At 40.8% G+C, this 27,569-nt stretch overlaps 1 protein-coding gene and 1 long non-coding RNA gene across 10 annotated transcripts in view; one reads left to right on the forward strand and one right to left on the reverse strand.

The window, feature by feature from the left end:
• The window catches only part of LOC118219755 (potassium voltage-gated channel subfamily C member 1-like), an 82,395-nt gene extending 61,026 nt beyond the window's left edge, over positions 1–21,369 (reverse strand). For 5 of the 8 annotated variants that reach the window (XM_035403145.1, XM_035403142.1, XM_035403143.1 and 2 more), the window contains exons 1-2: positions 20,465–21,369; positions 11,780–12,463 (exon numbers count right to left, since the gene is read on the reverse strand). In XM_035403145.1, coding sequence (XP_035259036.1) covers positions 11,780–12,400 — 621 coding nt within the window. In that variant the 5' untranslated portion in view covers positions 12,401–12,463; positions 20,465–21,369. The remainder of the gene's footprint in view (positions 1–11,779; positions 12,464–20,464) is intronic. The other 3 variants (XR_004763837.1, XR_004763838.1, XM_035403146.1) reach the window with 1 other exon arrangement.
• On the forward strand, positions 14,071–27,100 carry LOC118219757. Of its 2 annotated transcripts, none has more exons than XR_004763839.1 (3): positions 14,071–15,607; positions 17,011–17,121; positions 24,312–27,100. It is a non-coding gene; the product is annotated as an uncharacterized LOC118219757 (long non-coding RNA). The 2 variants fall into 2 exon arrangements; XR_004763840.1 differs by lacking the exon at positions 24,312–27,100 and adding an exon at positions 17,874–19,758.
• The last annotated feature ends 469 nt before the right edge of the window (positions 27,101–27,569 follow it).

Genomic DNA, 27,569 nt, shown 5'->3' on the forward strand with positions numbered 1-27,569 from the left:
GTGCATGCCACCTGTGTGATGTAATTGTAGGGCAAATCAATTTTGTGTGCCAGAGGAACATGGACACGTGGGCCCAGGAGATGTGGTGTTCGGGAAGGGGGGAGGGGAGCTTGAGGCAATTCCCAAGTGTAGGATTTGGAGAGCTGACTACAGCTGCTCGGAGAGAGCAAGTCAAAGCAGGGAGCAGGAAGCCGCACACCCACACACGCTATCAGCACACCTGGGAGACGCCGCCCAGCCCAGCCCAGCGCCGGGCCGCCTGGGCCCAGCCACAGGGGCGCGGGAGGAAGGGCTCACTTAGCGGAGACCGGGGGGGATGCCGGGGGGGGGGGGCTGGGGGGTAGGGGGGGCTGGGGGGGGGGGGGGGGGGGGGGCAGACAAACCAATGACTTTAGAAGAGGAGACGTGGAGACATTGACCTCATGAAAAAAAAGATGGAACATCCTGACCCATGAATGCATTGTAGTGTTAGCACAGTCCACACACACCCCTCTGTTCGATAGGAACTACTCTGCAGCGCATATGCTTTTAATAATATATGTTGCTGCTCATCCAGGGAATATACATTCAGTTTGCAGTGGGGGGTTGGTCTGTAGCACAACCTATATGCACAGTGTACCCTAATAAAGCAACATTTTAGACATTCAAATGCCATCTTCTAAATGAATGTGATGGTAATAGAGTACACAGTAAATGAGGGATCTTAGATCTTTTATTTTGGTGGGTTGATCACTGATTCACTTTTAGTTGTATACTGAATGACGGGCTCACTGAAAGACAGCATGTACATTTAGCGCAGTGTAAAATAAGATAAGTGGGCCATGGTGTGGAGAGAGGAGCACCATCAAGGAATGGGATCAGTATGGGCACAGATGTGGGAACTCCAATAAAAGAATGGGTCTGAAATGGAGGTTCATAAGTGGAAAGGCCAGGTTGGGAATGAGAAGGAGAACACAGGGAGTGTAATGCAGGAGACTGCTAGTATCAGCCTCTGTTTCTCCTCACAGTCTCATCCACAAAAATTAACAATGAAGCCTTTGGCAGTCTCTAGTAACCTCTTGTACATAAGCCCGTAAAATACTCGCGTCAGTCTTCTTTTGCTCATGCCAGAATTTCCCACATTTTTTGCCACTAATGCCCTCAACACCATAACGTGCCAAAACACATAATCGCAGCACAATGCATTAGACTGCACTGTGCTGTTTGTGAATCAGCGCTGTTGCGTGCTATGCTTTACCCGGTCTAAGAGTATTTCAGTAAACTGACATTGTGCGCTGTCCCCTGCGTTTCATTCAAGCACCCTCTGTCTGGGCCCGGAGTGTGACGGAACCACTGCAGTCCTGCTGAGGGGCTCAGGACGCATGCCACGGCAGGGCGAAACGGAAAGAGAAAGAGAGGGCTCTGCAATTTTTTTGTCTGCTTAGTATTCGATCCGGATCACTGCAGCACGCTATGTGCAATTTGTCCTTGCAGGCCCCACCCTCCCTGCCCACTCCACCCCTTTGCTTACATTGTCTGAAAGCTAGTTTGGCAAGGCTGTCCTGCCTTCCCTGTTCTATTAGCTATGATGACAGAGTGCCTCCTCTCCCTTTGTCCTTAATCCAACAGAGAGCTTTGCAAAAAATAAAAAAATAAATAAAAAATAAAACTGCCTTGTAAGAGGAACAGGAGAGTCAGGGGCAGATTTCCCCTTTTACCGACAGGACGTTAGAGACAGCCGCCCGCACTACACCCAGAGCCAGAATGGGATTTAAAGAGACAGGCACACATCAGGTGCCTTCGTATAACAGCAGTGTACATGGCTCCCTCCAGTGACCTTGCAATGTTTAATGTTTTTAATGAATGTGAGGGCGTTATGAAAATCCAAAGTGCAACATACAACATTTTTCAGCTAACATTCCTACCTTTTCCACATTTCCACCATGGAGTTTCATGTAGCTATTGAATAATGAATTCCGGTATATGGTTTAAGCAACTGAGCAGCTCTAAATGCTACCAATCAGGAGACACTCACTAAAAGCACAATTTAATCAATTTTTGTTCTGCTCCACCTGAACGTAAACAGCCCATACATGCAGCTATGTAAATGAATATTGATCAATTATGGTCAGATCAGGTGACTGACAAGCACCAACTAACCAATCAGAGCTCTTCAAAATTGACAAAAGATTATATATGAGAGAGTGTCAATAATTTTAGACAAATACTCTATACATGTCCATTCAAAGACAACAACAAAAATGTGAAAAGAACCTAATTAACCCTTAGAGTAAATGTTTGTTTGTGTGACAATGAGTCATTAATTGGAGTGGTTTGTCCTCAGTTGCTTCTCAATCAATCATAACCACAGAAAATTTAAAGGCTGTGAATGTGCTCAATCCATTACATTTTGAATGACACAATTATTTTCAAAGAGCGACAGAGATATTGCGTTCAGAACTAAGCCACCCCCATGATAAATAAACATTTGCTTTTAAAAAGGTACTATGGTCCAACTTTGATCAAATTTGATAAAATTCAATCCACAATTCAATCCAAGTTCATAAACACGTTGCTGCAGAATTGAAAACTTCAGTAAAATGAGTCTTGGAACACTTTCATTTTTTAAATTTCAAAATAATCAGTAATGTAGGGTTTTTACAAAATTATTGCCATTGCATTCTACCATTGTCATTGGCGAATCAGAATCAATATTATATATGAATATAGTCACATTTTCAGCGTGCAGTAAGTCACAATACAGATTCCCGAAGCCCAAACACAAGCCAGAGATGGTGGGTGAACCTCCCCCCATGGCAGGGATAAATCATGCAATACCTCACCAGATGGCCACATGTCAGACTGCCCCTCTTTTCCACCAAAGTAGCTCACCATGGATACCAAACCGGAGATCAAGCCTCGGTGTTCCATGACAATGGAGGCAGGCTAAAAGATCCATAACCCTAGCTAGCCCAATTTTACATAAACACTGTGAAACACTATGAGAACCAAACCAGGGCATGCCCAACAGCACGTTGTGGGACAGTAATGGGGTTGTGGCAAACCAAAGTAGTCTACTACAGAGAATGAAAATGTCAGATAGACGCCATGCGTAGCTAACTGACACAGCGGTGATACTGGGGAAGACAAGAGATAGAAGAGATAGAAGAGATAGAAGCTGCATTTATCTCCCAGTCATACTTTGGTGTATTTATCCCCAGCTTCCCAGCTTTCATTCATTTCTGTACCATATACTTATGCTCTTGCATCTCTCACTTCAAAATTGCTCCCAACATCGTCGTTCTTTATCCATAGCAGACCTGGACCAAATACGTATTTGTTTTAGATTGAAATACTTTTCTGTGCTCTATTGATCTTGCCTGGTGTAATTGAGCCTGCTGATATGGCCAGAAGGTGGGGTTTGTACTTTTTGAGAGTATTTAATTGGTTTCAATACACCAGGTAAGATCAGTAAAGCGTAGAAATGTATTTGAATCCAAAACAAACACGTATTTGACCCAGGTCTGATCTACAGGTCTAATTTTTTTCCCCAACATTTCCCATGCTGCTATAAATATAGTGACCCTATCTCCCAAACTTCATCGGTACTTCCACGGTAACCTTTGTTCCCAGTTCACCTTTAATTAGAAGACACTTGCCACCTTCTCATCTTACCATCATTGTCATTCCATGGGCTAGTATTCCATATTTTCTTGTGCACACTCCATAAAAAGTGGCACACAGACAGGTCACCAACCATCACAACGGTACCTAAAGCACTGACGGGTGTTCGTTTGATTGGTTTAGCTGTCTGTCAGTCACCAAGACATTGCATTGATGTAACAACAAATGTGTGCAAAAGATGGTGTCCATAATAATGCTTGAGATTTTTACTGAGGAGACATTTCAGAATGCTGAGTAATACCAGCTATCCTTTTCTCCACACAAGGAAAAAGGGAAGAGGGGAGAGAATAAACCAGCTAACAGTGAAGGAGCTGCCGCATGCTGTAATTTGTTGTGCTGCATCCAAATTATTAATGTAGCAGTTGTAGTGTGTGGCAGTGTGTACTCATTATCTATGTCAATGTGTAGGAGTGCATATGCTTATCTGTTGCCTGTGGAATGTGTGTAATTCTTTGTATAAATTACCAACTCTTCTATCTTTTATGTTATTTATATATAGTTTCGCCTCACCTTTAAACTGGTGTTTGCTAATGTCCATTTGATATTTGCAATTACCTAGTTGTATTTGAAGCTATTTATGTAATTTAATTCTCCTGCCATGCCACCGTCGATGACACCTATTTGAATTACAAAGTCAGAAAGTGAAGAGTACAAAGGTTACTACTATACAGACTAATTCAGACATAAGACTTGGTTTTGAGGAGGAAGACAGAGCAAAACATAATGTATACAGGTGATGGGGAAGAGAGGGATAAAAAGGGTGGGTAAAGAATAATTAAAGGGGTAGAAGAGAACTATACAGACTCCAAGGCACTGTTAATCAGTTGAGAGGAAAAAGAACTCTTCTGCAATACAGCATCAACCATCACTGCCTCCGATCCAGGAAATGAACAAGCAGAAATCATTCCAATGCTCTGTACATATTGTGTTGACCGCTCCGTAAGTCAGGGTCAGTACTGTTCTGCACAGTCTTGACACAACACAAGATATCATTCATCCTGCATACCTCCTCTATTCCCAGAAATACTTAGTTCTTAACTCTACATGGAACTGTAAGCCATTACAAGAAATGCACACCAGGACAACTGTTTCCATTTCAGCAGAGAGAAAAAACAACTAAGTATAAGAGTTCTCCTAGCATGAGAGTAGGCTTTGAGAGTAAGTCATTTTTCAGTGCTCTTACACAGGCAAGTCAAGGCGGCATGTGACATTACAAGCAGGTTTAAGAAATGCTTGTGAGGTCATGTTAAAACCGCAAGGAAACAGCTATAAGGACAAAGTACTGTGGTGCAAAGTGACTACATACACACTTAAACAGCTACGGCTTTATGAACGTTATTTACTTTTAATAGTACATTCAATATCACACAGTTATAAATAATCTGATACTGCTGTGAAGTTTGAATGACAGAAAGGTTTTTCCCCACATTTGTCTTTTCTAGCTGAATTTAAAGAAAGACAACACCGCAGGGAGTGATAAAAATAAAGGTATAACGGGATGGACAATTAGCTTTTATAAAAGAAAGAACTGTAGTCTACACAGAAAATAGGGTGTGACATGCAATTGAGAGACAGAGGTACATAACCACATTTCAGATGTTAAATTGGTGCTCCCTCATTGAAAGGACAATACAGCATTGTAAACAGACTGATGCACGATCAAAATGAAATAGGTGATTTCCAAATGTTGCAAATCCAAACAAGTGGAGCCCACAGCAAATTTCTGAATAAATTACATTCCATCTGGCAAAGTTGAGAGCTTATGATCACACTTCCAAAATGGAAGCAAATGTGAAGTTCAGTGGAACCCAGGACTGGAAAACAAGGGTATTTTCAGTACAAGAGAAGCTGCTATCAAATTAAAAAGAAAGCTCATCTACACAGAGGATGTAATTTACAAATGAACAGGATCATCACTATTTGAATGAAAGATCACTATTTACACTATTTACCTATTGTCACCAGCAGAAACACACATCTGCGTGGTTTACATTCTGCCATAGCATACCACTCAAATTATGACTCAATTCATTATTCAAACAATTTCTTTATTACCTCTCCTAGTCAAAAATATGATGCAGTTTGAAATTTTTCACATCACAATAATATGACATCACGTTTTTGCCATCTTCATCTTTTATCTTTGACTATAATTTGCTCCAACAGACAATGTCACAGATATTCAGAGTGAATGGGAAGTTCGCACATCAAAGAAGTGTGGGACTATTTAAAAATTACTTTATGAACATTAATGACAAGACAACAACATTCTTGGCATTCGTTTTCTCAAATAAATTTTCAGGTGGAGCGTCCTTTCTTTGATTTAGCTGAGAATTTCAGAATTACCTCTCTTGGGCTGCCCTGACAATTACGTTGCATGCAACACACGCTGATGCAAATTAAACAATGAGGAGGTTTATCATTGACAAGAAACCACAGCAGAACTATGGACAGTAAACAAAATGATGAGCTAGAATCCATACACAAGCCTAAGCAAAATGAATGCGCAAGCTGCCAAAACGAATTTTGTTCGAGTGTAAAACGCCATTGCGAGGGAAACTTTGTGAACTCACATGGATTTACAGTATACTTGACTGTTCTCCACCCGCGATTGTGCTACAATGTAAAAGTAATCATTGTGAGACCCAAATGCTGATTAGTCAATTATACAAGAGACATCAATCCCACAGTAATAAAAAAGGAAGTACAGTTTCAATTCTCATTACATTATTCTCAAAGCTCAAATACCCTGCGCACACGATATGTTGAACTGCAGAAAAAACAATACATTGAGCCTCCACAATTTCTTATTGGCTGCTAGGGCAAGAACTAAATAGATCTTCATCTGTAAAAAGCAGCTTTTTGATTTGAATCACAAGATATTCAATCCCACAACCACAAGTGGTATGGTTTCACAACACAGCACCACAAGTACAGCATCTGACAGCAGAAAGAAGACAGAATGTCATAGTTTATGTAAATACAGAGCACGCTGTCGCATTACAGTAAACACACTTCAGGCCATTGTGGTCAAAATCCTATATCCACCACTGAAAGGTTGAGGTCTGATATCAAGGCAGGCTGTTGTGTCTATGCTTACATTTGCCCTTTCAATACTCTGATCTCTAGATGGCCTTTATACCCCGCAGAGCTGCTTTGAACAACAAATTGTACTAAAGATAATGTTTGCATATCAAAATCTATCTGTTGTTTGTACAGTGGCATTCTGTACACCCCTAACATGCAAAACAGTAATTATTCAGCAATGTCACGTATTTGAAACTCAGTGAACACTCCTTCCAAATGGGGACCGTGGGTTAATGAGTTAAAGAGTAGCTAATGCCTAGCTCAGTCAGGGGGTGTTAATACTCCAGCCCCCCACCACAGACTGACATGGAGTCATTTGGTAGCTCTGCGTGACATCAGAGAGAAACCGCAGCAGGGTGACATTCAACACAAGTCTTCACTGGCACACACAGCCCTTTGCTGACACGCATGGATTTGTGCTGGGGCTGCTTTACGATGTCACAGGACTCCACCTGCATGCACTGCACAGATACAGTGTCCATGGCTTTCTGGAGCCCACTGATTATATCACTCTCACAGAAAGACGTGCATCAATCACAGAGCTGAGGATAGAGAAGATTAACATTTCTTGCTGCCAGTAGGATGTTCCACAAAAAAAAAAACCCTGACAACAACCAGAAAGCAAGACCTTGAATCAAATGCCCAAGGATTTGTGTTTAGGTGCCATGCGTTTTGACAAATAATCTGTGGCCACATTTAACTGATTCTGATCAAGTAGAGTTTGTAATGGTAGGCCAAAATGAGGTGGAGGACAAGCACTCAAAAAGGTCATGCAAGACATCTGAATTCATCCAATAAAGATAGACCTTGATTAGCTCTCTTGAGAATTGGGGGCTGCCAGTGCTTGTTATACCCACTCTAGGGACTGTGATAAAGTGATGAACCCACAACGCTTTACAAATCTAATGAACACATTTCTGTTGGTAAAACTCATCCCTGCATACAGCTATGGAGGGTATTGTGAAAATATATTGCATGAACATATTTCTGTCACAGGCTTTCCCAAGAACCGCATCTGTGTCTAAAGTGCTACATATCAAATCAAATCAATTTTATTTGTAGAGCGCTTTTTAAATTTTTATATAAAGAACTGTTACATTGATGCATTACAGAGAAACAGAAGAACAACTGGACAAAAACCAGGCCTGAACCCCCAAAAAGCAAGCAACTGAGGTTAAAAAAAAGCTCTTCGGTGGGAAGAAAAACACTCAGCGGTGAGAAAAAACTCCCCGATGTGAAGAAATCTTGGGAGGAACCTTGCAGCAGAGAAAGAAGCAGCCCTGCGCTGGCAGCCCAGTGTATCACACACGTTTCCCAGTACAAAGTTTCCTAAGTAAGACAAAGATTCATTGAACACATGCCTTGTGCATACAAAAAAACATGGGGGTCTTTTTCCATGATCTAAGCAGAAGCACCAGAACCTCCAAGCCACTGTTCTGTGATGTGGTATACTGTATCTGTGTTCATGATAGCATTGTTCAGCAAGTCCAGTGCTGCAAAACACCATTCCACACAAATGGAGCCAATAGTGAACCATCCATTCATCCATTATCTATACCTGCTTATTCTGATCAGAATCACAGAGAAAAATAGTGAACCACAGAACATACTATTGTTGGGTTTTTAAAAATGATGCTGTTTCAATGAATTGATGCATAAAGACAGCAATTAGTGCATAAAGATATATCGGTACATAACTGCAGAAAATAAACAGATACAAGTCATAGTTTGCCTACCATTTGGAATGTGCTTTAAGTAAGGTTTGTGTGCATTTGTGTGGTTATTTGTTTTTATTTCCTCCTGTACTGTTTATTTTATAATCTTTCACACTCTCTCACAAGCTCTGTAAATATGTGCAGGTGTTTGTGTGTATGTGTGTGCACCATATGAACAGAAATATGATAAAATATGAAAAAGAAGCAATTACCAATTAGAGGTGAGGTACACAAATGTATAATTAATCAATAAACACACCAGCAATCACAAGACTCAGCACAACAGAGTAAGAAAGACGGGAAAAGGAGAGTACGTCCATTTTCCTGTGCTTTGATTCCCGATCGAAGACATAAGGCTAGAGCAAACACGTGATCGCGCAAGCGCGCGCGCACACACACGCATACACACACCTTCCCCCTCCTCCTCTTCCCCCTTTCTGCCTGTTTCCTTGCGTGTTATTAGGGTTATTTCGTGGTCTACTGCAGTAGAAATGTACGCGCAGTCAGCTCGAGTCGTAGGACACCGCAGTGTTACGCTATCACAGAGATGGGATAAGACGCTTAGCGGTCCTACGTGAACCTGCGGAAATCGAATGACTGTGATGTTATATTAATGCCATATATTACAATACTGACCGCTAATTATATTAACAACGCAGCAAATCATCACATTGTCCTCCTACAGATCATACAGAATGCCTTACTGGTACCACAGTAAAACAATGATGATATGCATCTCATGTCTTCTATGCTAGCAACAGCACGCACGCAACACACGCTGATCATACTTGGTGCTACACGCTGAATGGCCAAATGGAGCATTTATCAAGAATTCGGCTACATATTACACGTGATTACTATTGTAAATAATCTGAGTTGTCGACGTTGACAATCATATCGATCGAAGACATAACCACCACTCCAGTTCTCTCCTGTTTCAGAAGGCGAAATACCGAACTACACGCAATTCTGTCGATATAGCATACTTTATTGATATAGTACCCGAATCCACAGAAATACCATTTAATACGCTGTGATCCGGGTCACTGATCTGGACAGACATAAATGGCTGAAATAGAAGTCGGTGTGTAGTGGAGTCAGGTATGCAGACAGAAATGGATACAGACATTAAATCGAGGACATTCGATGCGATAGGCTATACTTCAATGCCCAGTGCAATTGTTGTACTTCGGAGTAATTCTAATTCAGGGTAGAATAGCTTATTATAACATATTAGTTAACACAGTTAAGATACTGTAGGCCAGTACAGCTCAGTGAATGTCAAAGTACAATAAATACACACGTAGTACATTGGAATACAGACAGGAAATCCCCACCATGCATGGAAACAATACTGTGAACCCCTATCCATGCTCATATGTTTCACAGTGCAATGTCTGAAAGCAGCAGAAAAATCTGGCAGAGAGAAAAAAAATCCCAGAACACAAGAAAGTTGTGATGACTGCAGCGTGTGGGTTACTGCAGGTAACCGTCTCCCTACAGCCATACAGTCACTCTCGCACAGGAGGAGACGACTGAAAGGCACCTGCTGCTATCCCGTTTCGCATCCAAAGCCTTATAGGGAAATTATCCTTTCAGATGTCAGATGTCCATCTGATACTGTCAACTGACACTTCCTATTCGGAAGCTGGATATGTGTCAGCAGCAAACAGTGGGAGTCAAGTAGACTTGTAAATAGGAATGGGGGGGGTGGGGGGGGGGGTGGGGGGGGGGGGGGTGGGGGCGTATGGTACACACTGCCCCCAAGGGGGAGCTCTTCTGTCGCACCAGCTAAGGCCACATGACTACAACATGGAAGGGTGGGCAATACCAAGCACACAAAACAGAGAAATAAATAAATGGAGAGGGACAAAACGTTGAATCCACCCCATACAGCCCCATTTTGTGCACCATATTGTTTGCACAATGCAGAAATATTCATTCTGATATGAAATATATGCCTACAATTATCATGAAAACCAGAAGTATAACATTAACCTTTAATGTGAAATTGTCAATTTAGTAATCCGTTTTAGCACACACAAAAGGGCACATACCATGACCATGCACTACTTACAGCAGATATACAGCATGCGTATGACATGGCATATCTCCTATGATGCACACTCAATCTACATTTCATATTTAATGAGTCATACAACTAGAAATCTAATTCCCAAAGGGCAACCAACAATAAACATATGCTTAATAATCACTGACTTAACATTTGTAGAGAGTGTCAGGCAATAGCTTCATTGTGAAACATATCTGCACTCAAATGGGTGCATTGCAATGTGTATAATGTCCACGTATGATAGCCAGTATTGGTTTTAATAAATGAATAGCTGCACTTGGAACAACTTAGAATAGCACGTATGTTGAACACCCCTTGGTTCCGGGTAACTGCTGTTGTGCATTTGAACAGATTTTGGGTTGGAGTGACTAGTGGTGGGTGCAACAAATGTGCAAGACAGAAGGTTAAATCCACTGGACAGAACATTACATTACCAATTATATGGGTTAGAGAAAACGCTGCACTTAAACAGTGAGAGAATAGTGAGAGACGAGGAAACGCTGCGACTGAGACAGAACCCGACGCGCTGAGACCAGCAGGAGAAAACTGCGGTAAGATAGAGAATGCCATGAACGAGTGCGCTATAATCGCGCGTAAAGTGGACCTAGCCTACGTGGAGTAACGAACAGGTATGCAAAATGATTGACAATGGGCTTCGATTGAAGCAAAACACCGAGGTTACCAATGATGAACGAGCGAGACGCTGATGACCAATTATAATAACAAATATTCTGATGTCTCAATAAGAGTGAAGTCCGATTAAATAATGGAAGCAGTACAACGTTGAGAACATATCTGACAATGACATCAGATATAAAAATGTTAACTTCAATCTTTACAACAATACCAAGAGCCCCCCACCCCAACAACAAAAAAAAAAAACCTTTCCTTGCACATGCCAGTTAAACATAATTCTCAGTCATTGACTATTTATTGTGCGCATTGAAATAATCGGTCGTGTAACTTTGTCTTTACCAACTACCGTACAAGACCTGTCACTCGTAGGCTAGCTCAGTGCAGGGAATTTAAATTATAATGATTTTGGTCGCGGTAGAGCTTGTAAGCGTCATCACGGATAGCAATAGCTGAAATAATTTTAGGAACCAACACCATGAATACCAACACCATGGATATCAACTTTGAAAAAGAATATTATTTCGGGAAACACGTTGTTGTGACATTGATATAACGTGTGAATGACAAGTAACCCAATAAAAGTCAGGTGTTTAGGCTTACTCACCCGGGCATATTTAGATGAATAGGGATCCTCAAAAAGCGCCCAAATTTTGGGCTGCCAAACGCGCCACCAGCCGACTTTCCTTCCGTCCTCTTGCAGACACAGTCTTTTCAGGTCCCCATCCGCTCCTCCTAGTGCGGGGTCATCTTCGGGAGGGTCAGGCTCTGGAGTCTCAAAACTGTCCAGCGCTTCCTCCGCGTCCCTGTGTTGTCGGTAATTCATCCAGCAGCACGCCTCAACGTCCGTCTCGTCGATGCCCCAAAACGCCAACTCTTCTTCGAACAGTGGACCGCATACATCGTTCGGACAGTGCAACTTTCCAGTCCGGTAGTAGTTGAGGATGAAAGAAAAGACGGACGGGTGGCGATCAAAGAAGAACTCGTCATTTTTGGGATCATAATCGAAGTTGTTAAATGCATCCGGCTCTGTGAGCCACGATAAGCGGGTACCGGGCAACGTCTTTAGGGTACTGCGGTAGGTTTCGTGTCTCACCCCCCCGCAGTTTATCACTATTTTCTCGCTTTCTGGCGGACAAGTCATGTCTGCACTGTAACATGCTTTGTTGGACGACTTGTTCCCACCCTTGCGCCCTTTGAAAGAGGAGACACACACTGAACTGAGCATAAGGGACCGGGGGGAGGGAGAGGAGGAGAGAGAGAACGGAGGGAGGAGGGGGGAAGGAGGAGTCTGTGGAGGGAGAAAGGGAGACATTTAGCAAAAAAGACGATGGAATTATTCCCATTTAAAAAACTAAACCAAAGGTGGAACTGTGTATAATAATTTACAGTAAAAACTGTATCATAATTCTGGATATAAAAGTTTCTTATACAATATTAGAACATGTTTGTATGCAAATTGGACTCTGGATAGAGTTCCTTCTCTAAGTATATATTGAATATAGAAATATGATTTAACACAACACAGCAGCAGTTATACATACTATGAAAACTATTAATTACCACTTGTGAATGCAAACTGGGCCATACATTATAGTGATATACAGAGGGGGTAAACAGTGTATATACACATACTGAACAACTGAAAGCTATTATTTTTGGAAAGAAGGACTTTGCATACTGAGTAGATGGATGCAGACACACCTTAGCATTGATAAGACAAAGATTTGAAGACTTGCAAAAGAGCTATGGACCGTTGAAAAATATATAAACAGGTTTTCACAGGAATGCTTTTGCACGCCTGACAAATAAGGATAAACATGCTACATGACACATGATGATCAGGGTTATTTTTGTTTAGAGATTTTTCACATTATTTTTTAATGTGTTTTTTGAGCAACGGCTCAGTGTTTCTTTATCCACTAAAACACTCCTGAATTTGGCCAGTAAGAAAATAAAATGGCTTAAGTCTTCCAGTCTACCCTTTCCCCTCCCTCTCCTTGCTTATCCTACGGGGAAAAGGAGAGAGAAAAAGCTAGAGGCAGAAACAGATTATTTGCTGAGGTCTACAAAATGGGGGGAAAGACTGCAGACCTATTAGTGTAGTGTCTTCCTCTTTTGCAGAGTGCATTGTTAACAGAAAGTGGAGCCCAGTTTATACAGTCGCTATATGCAATGCATTAACCCCTACTGTACTGTAATCATGTAGAATATAGTAGATGTTTTTCTGCATCTGCAAAGTGCCCAAGCTCTATTTGAAAATATCTGTAATTATTCTTAACACATTATTTGTCAACAAAATGGTTGTTCTATTTCCGGGCACAGTTAAAATAGAGTCTGTGGGAGATGTAAAAAAGAGAGGGCAGTAGGGAGGGAGAAATGTTAAATCCCTTTAAGAGGCAATGGGAAGAGACAGAGGAGACATAAGAATGTAGTTAATGCTAAACAAAGGTGCATGAAATGCAGAAACAACATAAAGGGTTAAAACAGAATGTAGTCAAAGGCTAACTACTCACCACAGTATATTAGCACATATACTGCATTGAGAATGGAGGGGGAGGGGTGTGATACAAAAGTGAATGATTTTTACTGCAGTACAAACAAGATTTTCTTCCTCAAAACCTGCTTTCCCCTTCTTGCAGATTGGTGTATTTATTATTTATTTTTCAAAGGTTGCTTCTCTCCTGCTACTTTGCAAATACTGTGTTAACCTGTCCTTTCATTCAAAGAAATAGCCTCCTTTATCCCCCACCTCCCCCTCCTCGCTTTCTCTCTCTCTCTCTTGCTCTCTCACTCTCTCATGCTCTCGTGTTCCGCATAAAGGAATCAAATTTCATTGAACAAATCAGTGTTCGCTCTCACTCTTTCCCTCACTCTGCTATGCTCGGGTAGTTTTTTTTTTTTTTGCCTTTCTCTACCTTAGGATCTCTTGTGTTTTTTCTTCACTCTGCTCTTCTCTCACAGTCTTTAATTCATTCCTCTTTTGTTTGCAGCTCTCTCCATCTGCCTCTGTCTTCCTTCTCTGTCATTCCGCCTGTCCTTCCCATACTCAGGTTAACATATACGCATGACAATCTTCCTGCGCAGGTTTTTTGCCTTTACTTCTTTCCTTCTCCCTGCTTATGACGTCTGCTTGCTTTTTTATTATTCATTCCTCTCCTGTTAGCCTTTTCCTTCAATTCCTGCACTTAAATTTACTCTTTAAACCCTCCTCTCTCTCTTTCTCTCTCTCTCTTGTGCTCTCTCTCTCTCTCTCTCTCTCTCTCTCTCCCTGTGCCCCTGAGGGCATACTGTCATCCACAAAGATGTGGTTCTAATTTATTCTCTGTCTCTGCTATCTCTCCTCAACTCCCCTCCTGCTTTCTATCTACCTACTATCTATCTACTAACTGAAGTCAGTACTTTACATGCACGTTCATAAATTGCAAGTATAGACAAAGTTAATACTATTAGGGAAAGAAAAATACCTCAGAAGAAAGATGTCAAAAGAACAGCAATCAGGTAAGATAATAGCAAAAGAGGTTGACAAACTATGTGGACTAACCAGACTGTACAGTATATCACACTGCTACTGACCGGAGCATTGGGGTAGAAGGTGGGGGGTGGGCAGGAAACATTATGTCATCCGTATACAAGTCAATACAAATGTTGAAAGATAAATTAAATAGCATGTGCTAAAAAGGAATTGAAAAAAGGAGTACATGCGGATTACCTGTGATGTCTATTAAGCAGAAGAAAAACATGAGTAGAAACACAAGGAGACTTTGAGGACACCACATATTTAAACCACGGAGTAAAACAGACGCAGGCATTTAAGAAAGCAAAAACGAACATCGGACAAGAGTGAGCGTCTACACATCTAGATGAAGAAAGTTAAAAGAAGATTAATAAAAATCCGAATAAATGAAAAGCAACATCGACGGAGGATCGGAACAACGATATGGATAATCGTTTTGAGCTGTCCTGAAGTGCCGAGTGCGTTTCAGATTTCAGAACGTCGGACAGCGCGCGCACACTGTTCGCTTGTTTACCCGTAAGAGGGGAATACACGTTCAGCTGTTTCCCAGCACTTTATATTAATTGTGCAATATTTTGTAATTTCATCGTTACAAGACATTTAAGATTTACCACATTTGTGCGCTGTAATTTTGTCGCAAATGCAACGATACATAACCGAATGTTCTTTTATGTCGTATGTTTTCTTTCCTGAATGCGGCGCTTGCCACATTTATGACCATAAAACCATCAGCTATTCCCTCTATATCAGTCCAATGGCTCAATGGGATTTTGCGTTAGCCACAATGTTGGTGGAAGAATGGGATTTCAAAGAGAAAATGTGCTGTTCATTTAAAAAACTTTCATCGGGGTCATACCCTGGACAAGAAAAGCATTTAGGAAGAGCAGCTGGAGAAAATGAAGTACAAGGAAGAGAGTGGTGAGTAGGGCATAGTAATACTGAAGGAAAACTGACTGGACATTTAAGTACAATTGTATAAAGTAAAAAACAATAAAAAGATTTTTTATATTAGTGGAGTGGTATGTGAGACATGTTAGGGTTAAACTCTGTTCATATCTCTACAGTGACAACACTTCTGTAGTATATAAAAGTAAACATGTTCCTGAAGAACGGGCTTTGAAGTGCTCTGAACATGGCAGGTTCCATTACTGTTCACACTGCTAGGAGAGCATAAACTGAAAGAGAAGAGGAAGGGCAGATACAGGGGTGGTGAAAAAGGGAAATGAACGAGTAAAGAGGAGTAGGGGGTAAGGTTGAAGAGGGAAAAGAAGAAGACAGAAAAGGGGAGTCAGTAGGATAATAATGAGAATAGAAGAGAAATATGAAGGGAGACAAAAAAGGTGAAAAGCAGCCCTATACCTGCAGTGCGTGTGAGAGCCATATATGCTCTGGTATGCTCATATTCAGGAGCAGAGGGAATAAAAATACAAAAGCCTCTTTGAAGTAATTTTGGAGATGGCTGAGAACAGGCCAAGGTATGAGCACTTGCTAACACAGGATAATTGCACTGGCAGGACATTTCCAAACATGACCACTTACAATTTACTGAGAGAGGGAGAGAGGAAAAGGGGGATGAAGAAGGATTAGTAGACTGAATGATGGAGAGGTAGAGGCAGAAAGGGGGAGGGGAGAAAGGGTGAATGATAAATTTGGAGGAGTGCTGACTGTGCAAGACTGGCTCCCATAGTCGGCAGTAAAAAAAAAGGAAAACCTACTAACTCAGAAACAGAGAGAGAAGGAAGAAGAGGTGGCTGGAAGGAAGGGTTCAGGGGTGAAGAAAGAAGGGATAACAATTGACACAGGTGACGGAGAGGCACTGAGAGGAAGGGAGGAGAGAGAGATACTGGGAACAGGGGAAAATGCAGGAAGAAACAGAAAAATAGGTCATGTAAGGAGAACATGACAGACAGAGCAAGTATGAAAGGCATGCAAGAAGGTAGAGGGAAAGAATAGTGGATGGAGAAACAAGGCAGAGGAAGATAAAAGGAGAGAACAGGGGGAGAGGAAAGAAAAGGAATGAGCAGAGGAGAGAGGAAGGTAAAAGAGATGTGAGCAGGAAGGGTGGAATTATGAATGAGGGCACAAGCAATGCAGAATGAGAGGACAGACTCAACAGCAAGAGAAGGCTGACTAAATACAGTAACTCTAAGGCAGGACACTACAGAAGAATACAAGGAGATACACATGTATGGCATCTGTCCGTCCGTCTCCCTATCAACATACCTCCTGTAAATGTCTGATTTGGGCTTTCTCGCTTTCACTGTCGCAATTCTCTCTCTCTCTCTCTCTCTCTCTCTCTCTCTCTCTCTCTATGAGTGCAGTACTGAGGAGACACTCACAGGACGAAGGGAGGTACTGCAGAAGCACAAAATACTGCAGTCTCCCCCTCCCTTTCAGTGCAGCATAGATGAACTACAATATCCTCTCTGTCCGTATGTATGTTTTTCTGCAATTGCTAGATCCAGTGTTAAGATACAACAGAAAATATGAAGCTGAGTCAGTCAGTTTTTTAAGAAATGGTTATTTTGATAGTGTCAGTGTCAAGTGAGTTAATTACATTGGTTGTGTACTTGGAATCCCTGTTCTATCCATGCTCACAGTATATATTGCATTAACCATTCTGTTTATTAACCATCATGTTTGATGCTGGATATGATAATGTGCAGGAAGGAGAATACAAGGACATAAAAACAGACACACATACTGATGTAATAAAGACAGTTACCACAACAGGGATAACAGAGGCTAATAAAGTGACAATGCTTTACCATTCTGCATGCCTTAGGGAGAATGTGAGAGACTGAATGTGTGATACAACAGGGAGGGAGTGAGCAGCAAAGAAAAGATATCGGGAATGAGTGATGGGTTAGGCAGACAAAGTGGGTGAGAGGATTGAACAATGAAATGATGAATGTCAGCGGAATCATATGCTCACTGTACTGCAAGGTCAGAATCCTCTGTCCTCCCAGGTGCACATTTACCACAGCATCTCCAGGGGACGGGGCTGCCGTTTTAACATATAACCCTGTATCTGTGCTGTGCCATCCCTGGGTGCCTGTCCTGGACTGTGCTGTGATGTTCTGGGTTTGTTTAAGACACCGACCCATTAATAAACCAGGAGACTGCAGAGGTGACCAGGCCTTGTGTGCCACCTCTTTCTCCCTGCCTCTGTGTCATATCGCAGGTCTGCTCCATTCTAACAGCTCTCGCTGTCAGGACAGGGAGGAGCAATTATGCTGATTCATTCAGAGCCACCATTGACCAGACCATGTGACTCTATATGAAGCGCAGGGCTCCTGGAGAGTGGCCCTCCAGGACCTGTATCTGCCACTGCTGCAGTCCTGTATGGTGAGCATGAGAAAACAGGATGGCTGCAGGGGCAGCCCAAACAATAGGGGAAAAGGAAAAGAAGCAAGGGAATCAGGAGAGAGACATGGGAGAGTGAGTCTGAGTGGGAGAGCTGGAAGCAGTATTCTCTCTAAGGGAAACCACCAGGACATGCACAGTGGGTTCCAACTAATAGTATTATTTTCTTCTTATATCCTCCCAGCGTTAACCTCTTTCTCGGTCTGCTTGTCTCTATCTCCACTAAAATACTCATTAAGAAACCTGCCCTTTCCAGTTAATTACCAGCTCTTCATAATGCTCAATTAAATTAATAGGGATTAAGGAATGAATGAGATGGAGAGAAAGGGGGATATCAATGTGTTGAGCCTAGTCACATATGAACTTGTTGCTAACTATTCTTAGCAGAGGGAGAAACGGACAGAATGGGTCAAGATAAGGTTTGGAGAGTGAAAGAGAGAAAGGGAAGATGTTTAGAGGTAAGGAGGGAGAAAGGCATAGAATGAGGTCAGATATGGGAGAAAGAGGAAAGATTGGATACACACAAAGGGAGATGGATGAGCAGAGCACACAGAGAAAGTAGAAAAAAGAAAGGATTGGACTGGTTGTAGGGTGGGAGGGATAAAAACGTGTACTAACTTGTAACTAGTACTGTATGTGTCAATGGCAAATGTATTTAGGATCCGGAGACTGTAGCCAGAACATTAGAGTCACAGGTGAAGTATTGGCAAGGTATTTCAACTTGATTGGTTCAGTATCAAGCTGCATGCATGAATAAACTGTTAGGGATGTGGAGCATCTGCTTAGTAACTAAATAAGCAACAACAGCCATAAAAATTTGAGAGGAGTTGAATGAAGAGCATGAAAATTGATATTTAAAGGGAGGAGGAAGGTGTGGAGAGGTTTAGTTGTTAAGAGGGGGCATAAAGAGAAGGGGAGAGAAAGGGTACTGAGAAAGGGGGATGAAGAGAAAATAACAAGTGGAAGGAGGTTGACCTGGAGAAAGAGCATGTGCTAACATCACTAATATCTCAGTGTATTAGCTAGAAATGGACAAAAAGTTAAGCCAGAGATAATTGCTAACAAAGTACAAGAGCTTTCATTAACACTAGTGTTATTGGTAGTTCAGTTGAGAAAGAATCTGTGTATAAGCAAGATATTCACTTAAACATCAACTCTGACACATTTTTCTATGAGATTGAGCAACATTTAGGGCAGTATGTCCTTTAAAGAGCAGAAGGATAATTTCTAGTTTACAGCCTTAAACAAAAACAAAGATGGTATTGGCAGACAAATATGAGACAGAGAGAGCTGTCTTTATAGGCATATAGATTGGAAGGTACTGAAGAGAGCAATATGCTGATGTATTAAAGGAAGACAGACAAAAACTGATGGACATGCAAATGAACTGCTTAGAAAGACAAGAGCAGATGGACAAAACCAAAGAAGCATGACAAAAAAGCACACGCACGTGAAATACTGATGATGGGATCGGAGATAAGAGTTGAGGAAGGGAAGATTCTATCGATCTAACTTCTGAATTATGCACACTTTTTTATTGACCTTAATAACTAAAGCCACATAATTACCCCTCTTTATCCCTGACTCTGCTCTTCCACTGCCATTTCCACTTGTGTTTTGTCTTGTCCCGACTCTCTCCTTATTTCTTGGCTGTCTCTCTGAACTTGCCATATCATGCCTTCTTTCCTCTGTGCCCCCCCCCCCCCCCCCAAGTATCTGCACATCATACCTTCTTGCTCCCTGCCAGTCCACCCCCACCTTAATAACAACCACCCCCCCCCCCACCCCCCACCCCCCACCCCCTTTCCCCATCCCTCAATTAGCTTACTCATCCCTTTGGAGACGGAGGTGCTTAGCAGCTATAATGTACAGACTACTTACAGGGCATACACACAAACAACTTGATAGAGGAATTATATAGTGATTTGCAGTATTAAACTGTATTGTAATACATAACATGATATAAAACCATTAGAAAATGTGTATGTGCGTAGCTCTGTTTAGCCATGTAGCGTAAATGTGGACTCAATAGCCTACTGATATACATATTTAAGTTCACTCATTAACACTTACACTGTGGCTGTTCACTTTATTAGGGGCAGGGACAGAAAGGAACGCAAAAAGCCATGCATACACACCGACACAAGCATACACACACACACACACGCACACACAAGGGGTACGTAACACATATAACTGCACATACGCAGGGATTTGTATGTTATAGTGTAATACTTGTTGAGTGTCCTCGATATACGTGTATATGCTAAATATCTGCAGATGTCATACATTTGCATACATAAATACATTCAGTATCACAAGCACAGACTGTTCTTAGATTTGTTTGACCACCTGTACATAGACGGACCACTGCACAAAACACACACAAAAACCTATTCAAGTACTTACTTGGTTTTGGTCGGGATCGGTTCGTGTCTGTGTACAGTGTGCGTGTATAACACACGCACATCAACACACACACGCAAACAAAACGTTGATTTTTGTTTTATAATCGAAAAGATAAAATTTTCCAATTTCTCTTCGGTTCTCAGTAGCGTCTCTTTTCGAGATAATTAAAATATTTAATAGGCAATGAAACTGGTTAATTGGATGTTTGTTATTATTGTGGTAACTGTTATTGCAACGTATTAATAACAGTACTGGGCTTGTCTACTAGCTGTGTGCCTAATTATGTCTCTCTCACCCAGTGGCGGCGGTGTCTCGCCTCAAAATACTAGCACATTTTTCTCAATTTCCAATACACATCTTTCCTCCCTCCCTTAATGTCGTCAATCTTTGTCAATCAATCCCTGCTGTTTCTTTCTTCTACCGGTCTTCCTCACTGTGTGTACTGTCCTTCTTAATATTCGTCAATTTTTTTCTTCCCCAAAGCATTAGGCTACGACCAAGACGTAACGAGACTGAAAACACCTATCGTGCACTCTTTCCACTGGCTCACACGTTTCAGCCAATTTTCTCCCTCTTCTTTTGTGTATCGTTTCTTCTTTTTCTTCGTTTTTTGAAGTCCACGCGAACGAGAAGTCTATAGCCTATGTCAGTGACCCAATATGGTTACAATTCACACAATCGCATAGCCCACACGACAACCTTGGTTATATTACCTAGAAAAACCCAAAATGCGCCTGGTGTTTATTTGTTGTATATACAAATTGCACGTTCTTTCTTCATTTCTCTCCGTTCAAGTGTCGATATGTGTATATTGGTTGAAGAGGGATTCCCATACAATCGGTTATTCAATGTAGTGCAGCGGTCGGATTCTCTCTTTCTATCTTTTTTCTTTTTTCTTTAAAGGGAAAGGTGCCACTTGGCGTCTCCCCTCCTCCCTACCCCACCCCTTTCTCACTGTCTGTGTCATTTTCAGTCGCTTTAACACCGGCAGAAATGTAATTTCTTTTCACCTACTGATATTGTTTAAACAAATATCAATTATCTATTCAATTAATTAGATATTCACGCATATTTGCAAGCACACATGTCCATGCTTAAGTAATTTAATTTCAATATATGGGAAAAAAACGTTAATCTGGACTGAAAACAAAACAAAAAAAAAAAAAAAACGTTTGCGTGGGTGTAAATCGTAGTATTAAAAAAAATATATATATTAAGGATAGACATTTGGAGTTCATTCATTCATATTTAAACCATTCTTACCCTCCTTTAAATGCACATTCATAATCAGTGCTCGTATCACAGTTTACAGTGTGTATAGTTTCCCCCTTTCTGCCAGTTTAACATCCTGCTCTCTTCACATTATTACTGTGTGAGCATTATTATTCCCATCCTTGACTTAAAGATTCCAATAAGAATTAATTTAGCTAGAAATGGTTTTTTCAAATTGATAAATAACTGTTTCTGTGATGGGAACTGCCTTTGCAAGTCTATTTCCCTTCTTGAATTTACCCTGATCATACAAACCTTCATAATTAGTAGTATGTGTCTTTAATTGTGCATGTTTTATCATCAAAAAGTATTCTTCCCTTTTTCTTTTACCATGTGCATTTATATATATATATATATATATATATATATATATATATATATATATATATATATATAATCTCACCCCCCCCCCCCCTTTCTCTGTCTAGCTACTGGGAATGCTGCCAGGGGGTTGGGGTTGGGGTGGGGGTGAGGGTGGGAGAGCAGGTGGGTGGGAAAAGAGAGATAGGAAGTAGAGACTCAAGTGAATTCAGAGGCTAATTTGTGATATGATGCCAAATGACTTCTTAGTTTCTCTCTCTCCCACAAATACAGGGCATATCAGTTGTGTTGCACAACAGTGCTCATGTGGTGTTCAAGCTTCAATTAATATTTATTTCTGTGTCACTGTAATGCTATGTCTATGATATATTTTCTAGTATTATGTTTTGAAATTTCCCCTCAGAAATTGTGTCAACGGAGCACTTCTTCATTCATTTGTGTTATGAAATCTGTGTGAATTTTAAACCTATGTTGATGAATAATGAACATCTCTGCTCACAGCACCATTTTCAACATCCATCTCATGCATAGCAAACATGGTAACATAGCATATTATATAACATGAACACATAATAAGACTCATGCTAATGTTCCTAACAGGTGTACCACCTTTCCCCAATATTTGTTTTATTGGGAAATATTTGTAGATCTCTAAATTAGCCTGCACGATACTTTACTGTTGGAATCCAGGACACCAAATGCATCTGGTTTTAGTGGGGATTGTTGGTTCCTGTCTCTATAGAGTCAGGGTAGTTGTGCATTGGTAGGTGGGGCAAGCACAACTGACAGGACACGGTAGGAGGGGATTTGTAGGAATGCAGGCATGTGGCTATAGGCTCCACCCCTTGAGCCATGAGTGGCTGCAAATGGAGGTGTGGCATTCAACTGCAGAGAGAGGATAATTCAGAGCCATGGAAGAGAGGGGGGAGAGGCTAACATGGTGTCCATAAAACTAACAGAACCCATGAAAAAAACAGAAAAATCAATAGATAATGCACAATCTAGTAAACAAATACTACCAGCATCATGATTATGCAGCTTCAATTCCCATTACTTCTACATCTTGTAGTGAAAAGACACCAAAACACAGAATGGTTTTAAACATAATTCTATTGCTTGCTATTTCCAATGTCCTGTGGCTCTATTATTGCAGGATACACATTAGTTTCCCAGTTAATCAAAAACATTTCCCACTCCATATCCCTGAATGCTGCAGCTATTCTATTCAGAGTGTTTATCACTTGTGCTTTATGGGCTTATTACAAACACAAGGTGACTATATTGTACTGCCCCCAGGGCAAAGCAGTGCAGGGGTTTGAAACTTTCAATTTCATAAAGATGAAACAATGCATCTGCTGAGGCAATGAGCCAGAGAACAACCTTCAAGCATGGAGTTTAAAAGACCCAGTGTCCCATGCGTTCTGGAAACTGATTGATGTTCATTTTATTATTTTAAATAATAAAATTCTGATAATATCATCAATCTTTAGATCTTGGTGATAATGTGACCTTGATTTTAAGACGTCCTTACAGTGTGTGATTATTCTGTTGTTTTTTTTGTTTTTTTTTGGGTACTGCTTATAATGTCTTTTACTTTATTTTTGTTCAATTTTCTGTTTTCATTTGCCTTTTTTGTCCATTTTCTTCAAAAAGGAGACATTTTGACTTGCCATGTTTCTGAAAACAAAGAAAAGCATTATCCATAATAATTATCCGTAATTCTTCCATTGTGATTTCGAGAGTGATCACATCAAGTGTGCTGTCAAGCAGAGGTTGTCCAGGCAAAAATGTTGGGCCTCCAAAGAAATGATCACACGTGTCCCAGCTCCATTAGGGCCCAAATTATTTGAGATAGTCAGTTACAATGAAATTTCTGCTATTTCATAAACCTGCAACAAATTGGTCTTAAATTTCTATTTAAGTCATACCTTTGTTCAAGTTTATTACTTTTCAGGAAAACACCTTTATGCACACAGCATATTTTTCTTCTTTTATTATAATTATAAGTTGTCACAAAGTTTTTCATACCTATAGATAAAATAGTAAACAAACATAAACGCCTATTTCACCTGAGAGTTGATACCTATAAAAGTCAGAACTTAATCTGTGGTAGTGCATTAGTATGCTGCTTAAACCAGTACAGTGCATTGTGTTCTGTTGCTCTCAGTCATAAATGTTCAGTCAGTACTTGCAAAACACTTTGAATCAGAGACCCTGTCATGTGTTTCTTTCTTCTCTCAATGACCTTCTGTAGGAATGCTGGGTGATGGATCTTACTTTCTTGGCCCTGCCTGGATGGTCCTCGCACCAGGAGGATTTGTCTAATACTCCCCTCTAGTGGTACTTGCCTGCTGAAGTGCCTGTGTTGTGCCTGAGCTGCAGTAAAAGGATAAGATCTTTGACCAACTGGGGCCTTGCGTACCTCAAGCTGTCTGTACAATGCCTGACTAAAAATAAACAATGTATATAGGGCCATGACACAGGTTATGAAATCAACACATTGCAGTACTTTTATCACTTCAGTTTAATTATTAAATTACCACTAGGGAGACCAATCTTATCAAAGAAGTTCAGATGTAGTGCAGGTTTTTGTTATAGCTCAGCATTATGACACCTGATTTAACCAACTAATTATAAACTAAGAACCTAATCAATTGAATCAGGTGTTTTACAACTGATTAAACTAATCTACAACAAAAAAAATGTTTTTGGTGTAAAACTAGCCCACTGTAGGTAAGACACAACACTCATGGTTTAGAATTGTACCCTTGCACCAACAAATTCTGCAGGTGGTTTGATTGTGCAAGTGGCATGGATCCTTTAACTGCTTGCCACTGATTACTTTAATTACATACAGTGATGCCTTGAGGATAATGACTGAAATGCAAGTTAAATGTTTCCCAACCCTAGTCACATGTTCAGGAAGAAAGCCATGGTCCTAAGATGAAATGGATGACATTACACATATGCTTGTTAATGTTTTGGGACAGTTCTGGAATACATGTAAATACATTAAAAAAATATATTACAAGTAATATTATATTATTGACTTCTGTCTGTTCTGGCCCTCTGGTGGTGAAATGAGCTTCCCACTGTAGTCAGAACTGCAGAAACCCTGCCCTTCTTTTAACGGAGCCTGAAGACTCAACTCTTTGGATTGCACCATGGTGCCCCTGACTCACTTATCTATTCTTCAAATTTCCTTTTGGAATAATGTTATAGGCATAACTTTATAGAGATTATCAGTCCAGTGGTATTTTCTTTTGTTACAATACAAATTGTTGCCTGTTAGGTTAACGTTGCACTTAATGATTATAAATGGACCTTTTGTATTCCTTAGACTAACACTGATGTCCTTCCCTTTGGATAAGAGCAACTTCTAAGTGATTGTAATCTAATGTAATGCAACATAATTGTGTAAATATTAATGATATCCGTAATGTATTTTTGCTCCTTTCCTCCCACTATCTAATTGAGGAGCAGTTTAGCTACTCATTGCTACCTTAACAATTTGAAATTTGGCTCACTCTTTTCTTCTCCATCATACTTTTAAAGATGGCATGCAGGCCTTGAGAGTCCCTAATGAACAAATTGCTCTCCCGCACTCATGGTGGACATACGGCGTCCCTAACCCCCTTATTTGTACTTTTCCATCCTATTTTCACCCCTCAAAGTGCTCCCTCACCTGAATATTCATTGTGCCTGGAGTTTCTTACACCTCACTGGCCTACCTGCTGACCTCCATTACTCAGTCACAGTTTCTCGGTTTACGGTAAGAGCAAACGGAACTACGAAGTGGAATGCAATCCCTGCTCTGCCAAAATGAAAGCAAAAATGGGTATCCACCTTTCTATAGGCAGCCTTAAAATTAAAACACTTAAACAGCTAGTCACAGTAACCGTCGTCCAACTTGTGAGACGAGCTTTGCTGAGGTGACGGTGCAAAGCACATAGTGATCTTTTATGTTTATTATGAGTGTAAATAAACATTTTGGCTTTTTCTTGAACTATGGCAGGACAAAATAACCTGTGGTGGGCCACAACAGCTTAGTTAATGGGAAACACTGTGATTATAAATTTGAAAAATATAAAAACAAAGCACCACATTGGGCACTATGGGCAGAAGTATGTAGGTATTTTTGTAGCAAAAGTCACAAATCTGTAGAATGGTTTCACAAATCTGTAGAATGGATTCACAAATCTGTAGAATGGATTCACAAATCTGTAAATGGTTTCACAAATTTGTAGAATAGATTCACAAATCTGTAGAATGGTTTCACAAATCCGTAGAATGGTTTCACAAATCTGTAGAATGGATTCACAAATCGGTAAATGGTTTCACAAATCTGTAGATTGGGAAATTGAAGACCCCTTTCAATTAAAGGGCAAGACTTGTGTGTGCACAGTTATAACACTGGTAGGTGTAGCTGTATCTTAAGCTTCTGTGTGCTGCCTGGAAGTATAGATCTATGTGTTTTGAATCATGATGCTACAAATGTTGTAAGACCTAGATCTTTGTGTAGTCTAAGGATGACCTTTTGACTGGGTCAGAAGAATTTTGCTGCCCACCCACGCAGTTTCTGCAAGTAGGTATACTGGAACCCTCTGATGCCAGAAGGGAGCAGGTGGTGGTTGGCAGTCCTGCAGGACCACAGCTTCCTCACATACAGGTCTGCACACTTCAGATGAACTAAAAAGCAGATCACGTGATGTCCACTGCCTTTGTTAAGCTCAGTGCCTTGGTTGGACAGCTGCTTAGGCGCTGCTGAATGAAGTGGTGGCGTATTGTACACTACCTCTGGTAGAGAACTACTACAAATTTTTGCATTTTCTTACTATTCTGAAGATTCTCCATTTCTGTGCTGAGGTTTATCCATTTGGCTTCTGATTTAGTTAATCTTTATTCCATGAAGGGAAATAAAATGCCATTTGTTCAATGCATTAACAGTTTTAGTCTTTTATCCACTCAGCACCCACCATGGCGCCCACACAGATCACCTTGTCATACTCCCTGTTTCAGTTTGAAGTACGCAAGCATACGAAGGGTGTAACACTGTCAAAGCACAGTGCTTTCAAGCTAAATCTGTCTAATACAGTTACTGGGGTTACTTCAGATTGTAGCCGCTTATCGACCTATCTGTATCTCAAATAAACTGGTGAAATATTTCACTGGAGTACTATACTAGATTTAACATTTAACATCCAATGAAAATACTTTATTCACATGATCTTATGGGGGCGACATAGCTCAGGAGGTAAGACCGAGGTAAGACCGATTGTCTGGCAGTCGGAGGGTTGCCGGTTCAAACCCCGCCCTGGGCGTGTCGAAGTGTCCTTGAGCAAGACACCTAACCCCTAACTGCTCTGGCGAATGAGAGGCATCAATTGTAAAGCGCTTTGGATAAAAGCGCTATATAAATGCAGTCCATTTACCATTTACCATGATCTGTTGAAATACATTTTCTTAATCATAAAACCTCAGCTCATATGGGGCATATTGTGTTTCTTGGTGT

The sequence above is a fragment of the Anguilla anguilla genome, chromosome 2 (assembly GCF_013347855.1).
Source record: "Anguilla anguilla isolate fAngAng1 chromosome 2, fAngAng1.pri, whole genome shotgun sequence".
In the NCBI taxonomy this organism is placed as follows: domain Eukaryota; kingdom Metazoa; phylum Chordata; class Actinopteri; order Anguilliformes; family Anguillidae; genus Anguilla; species Anguilla anguilla.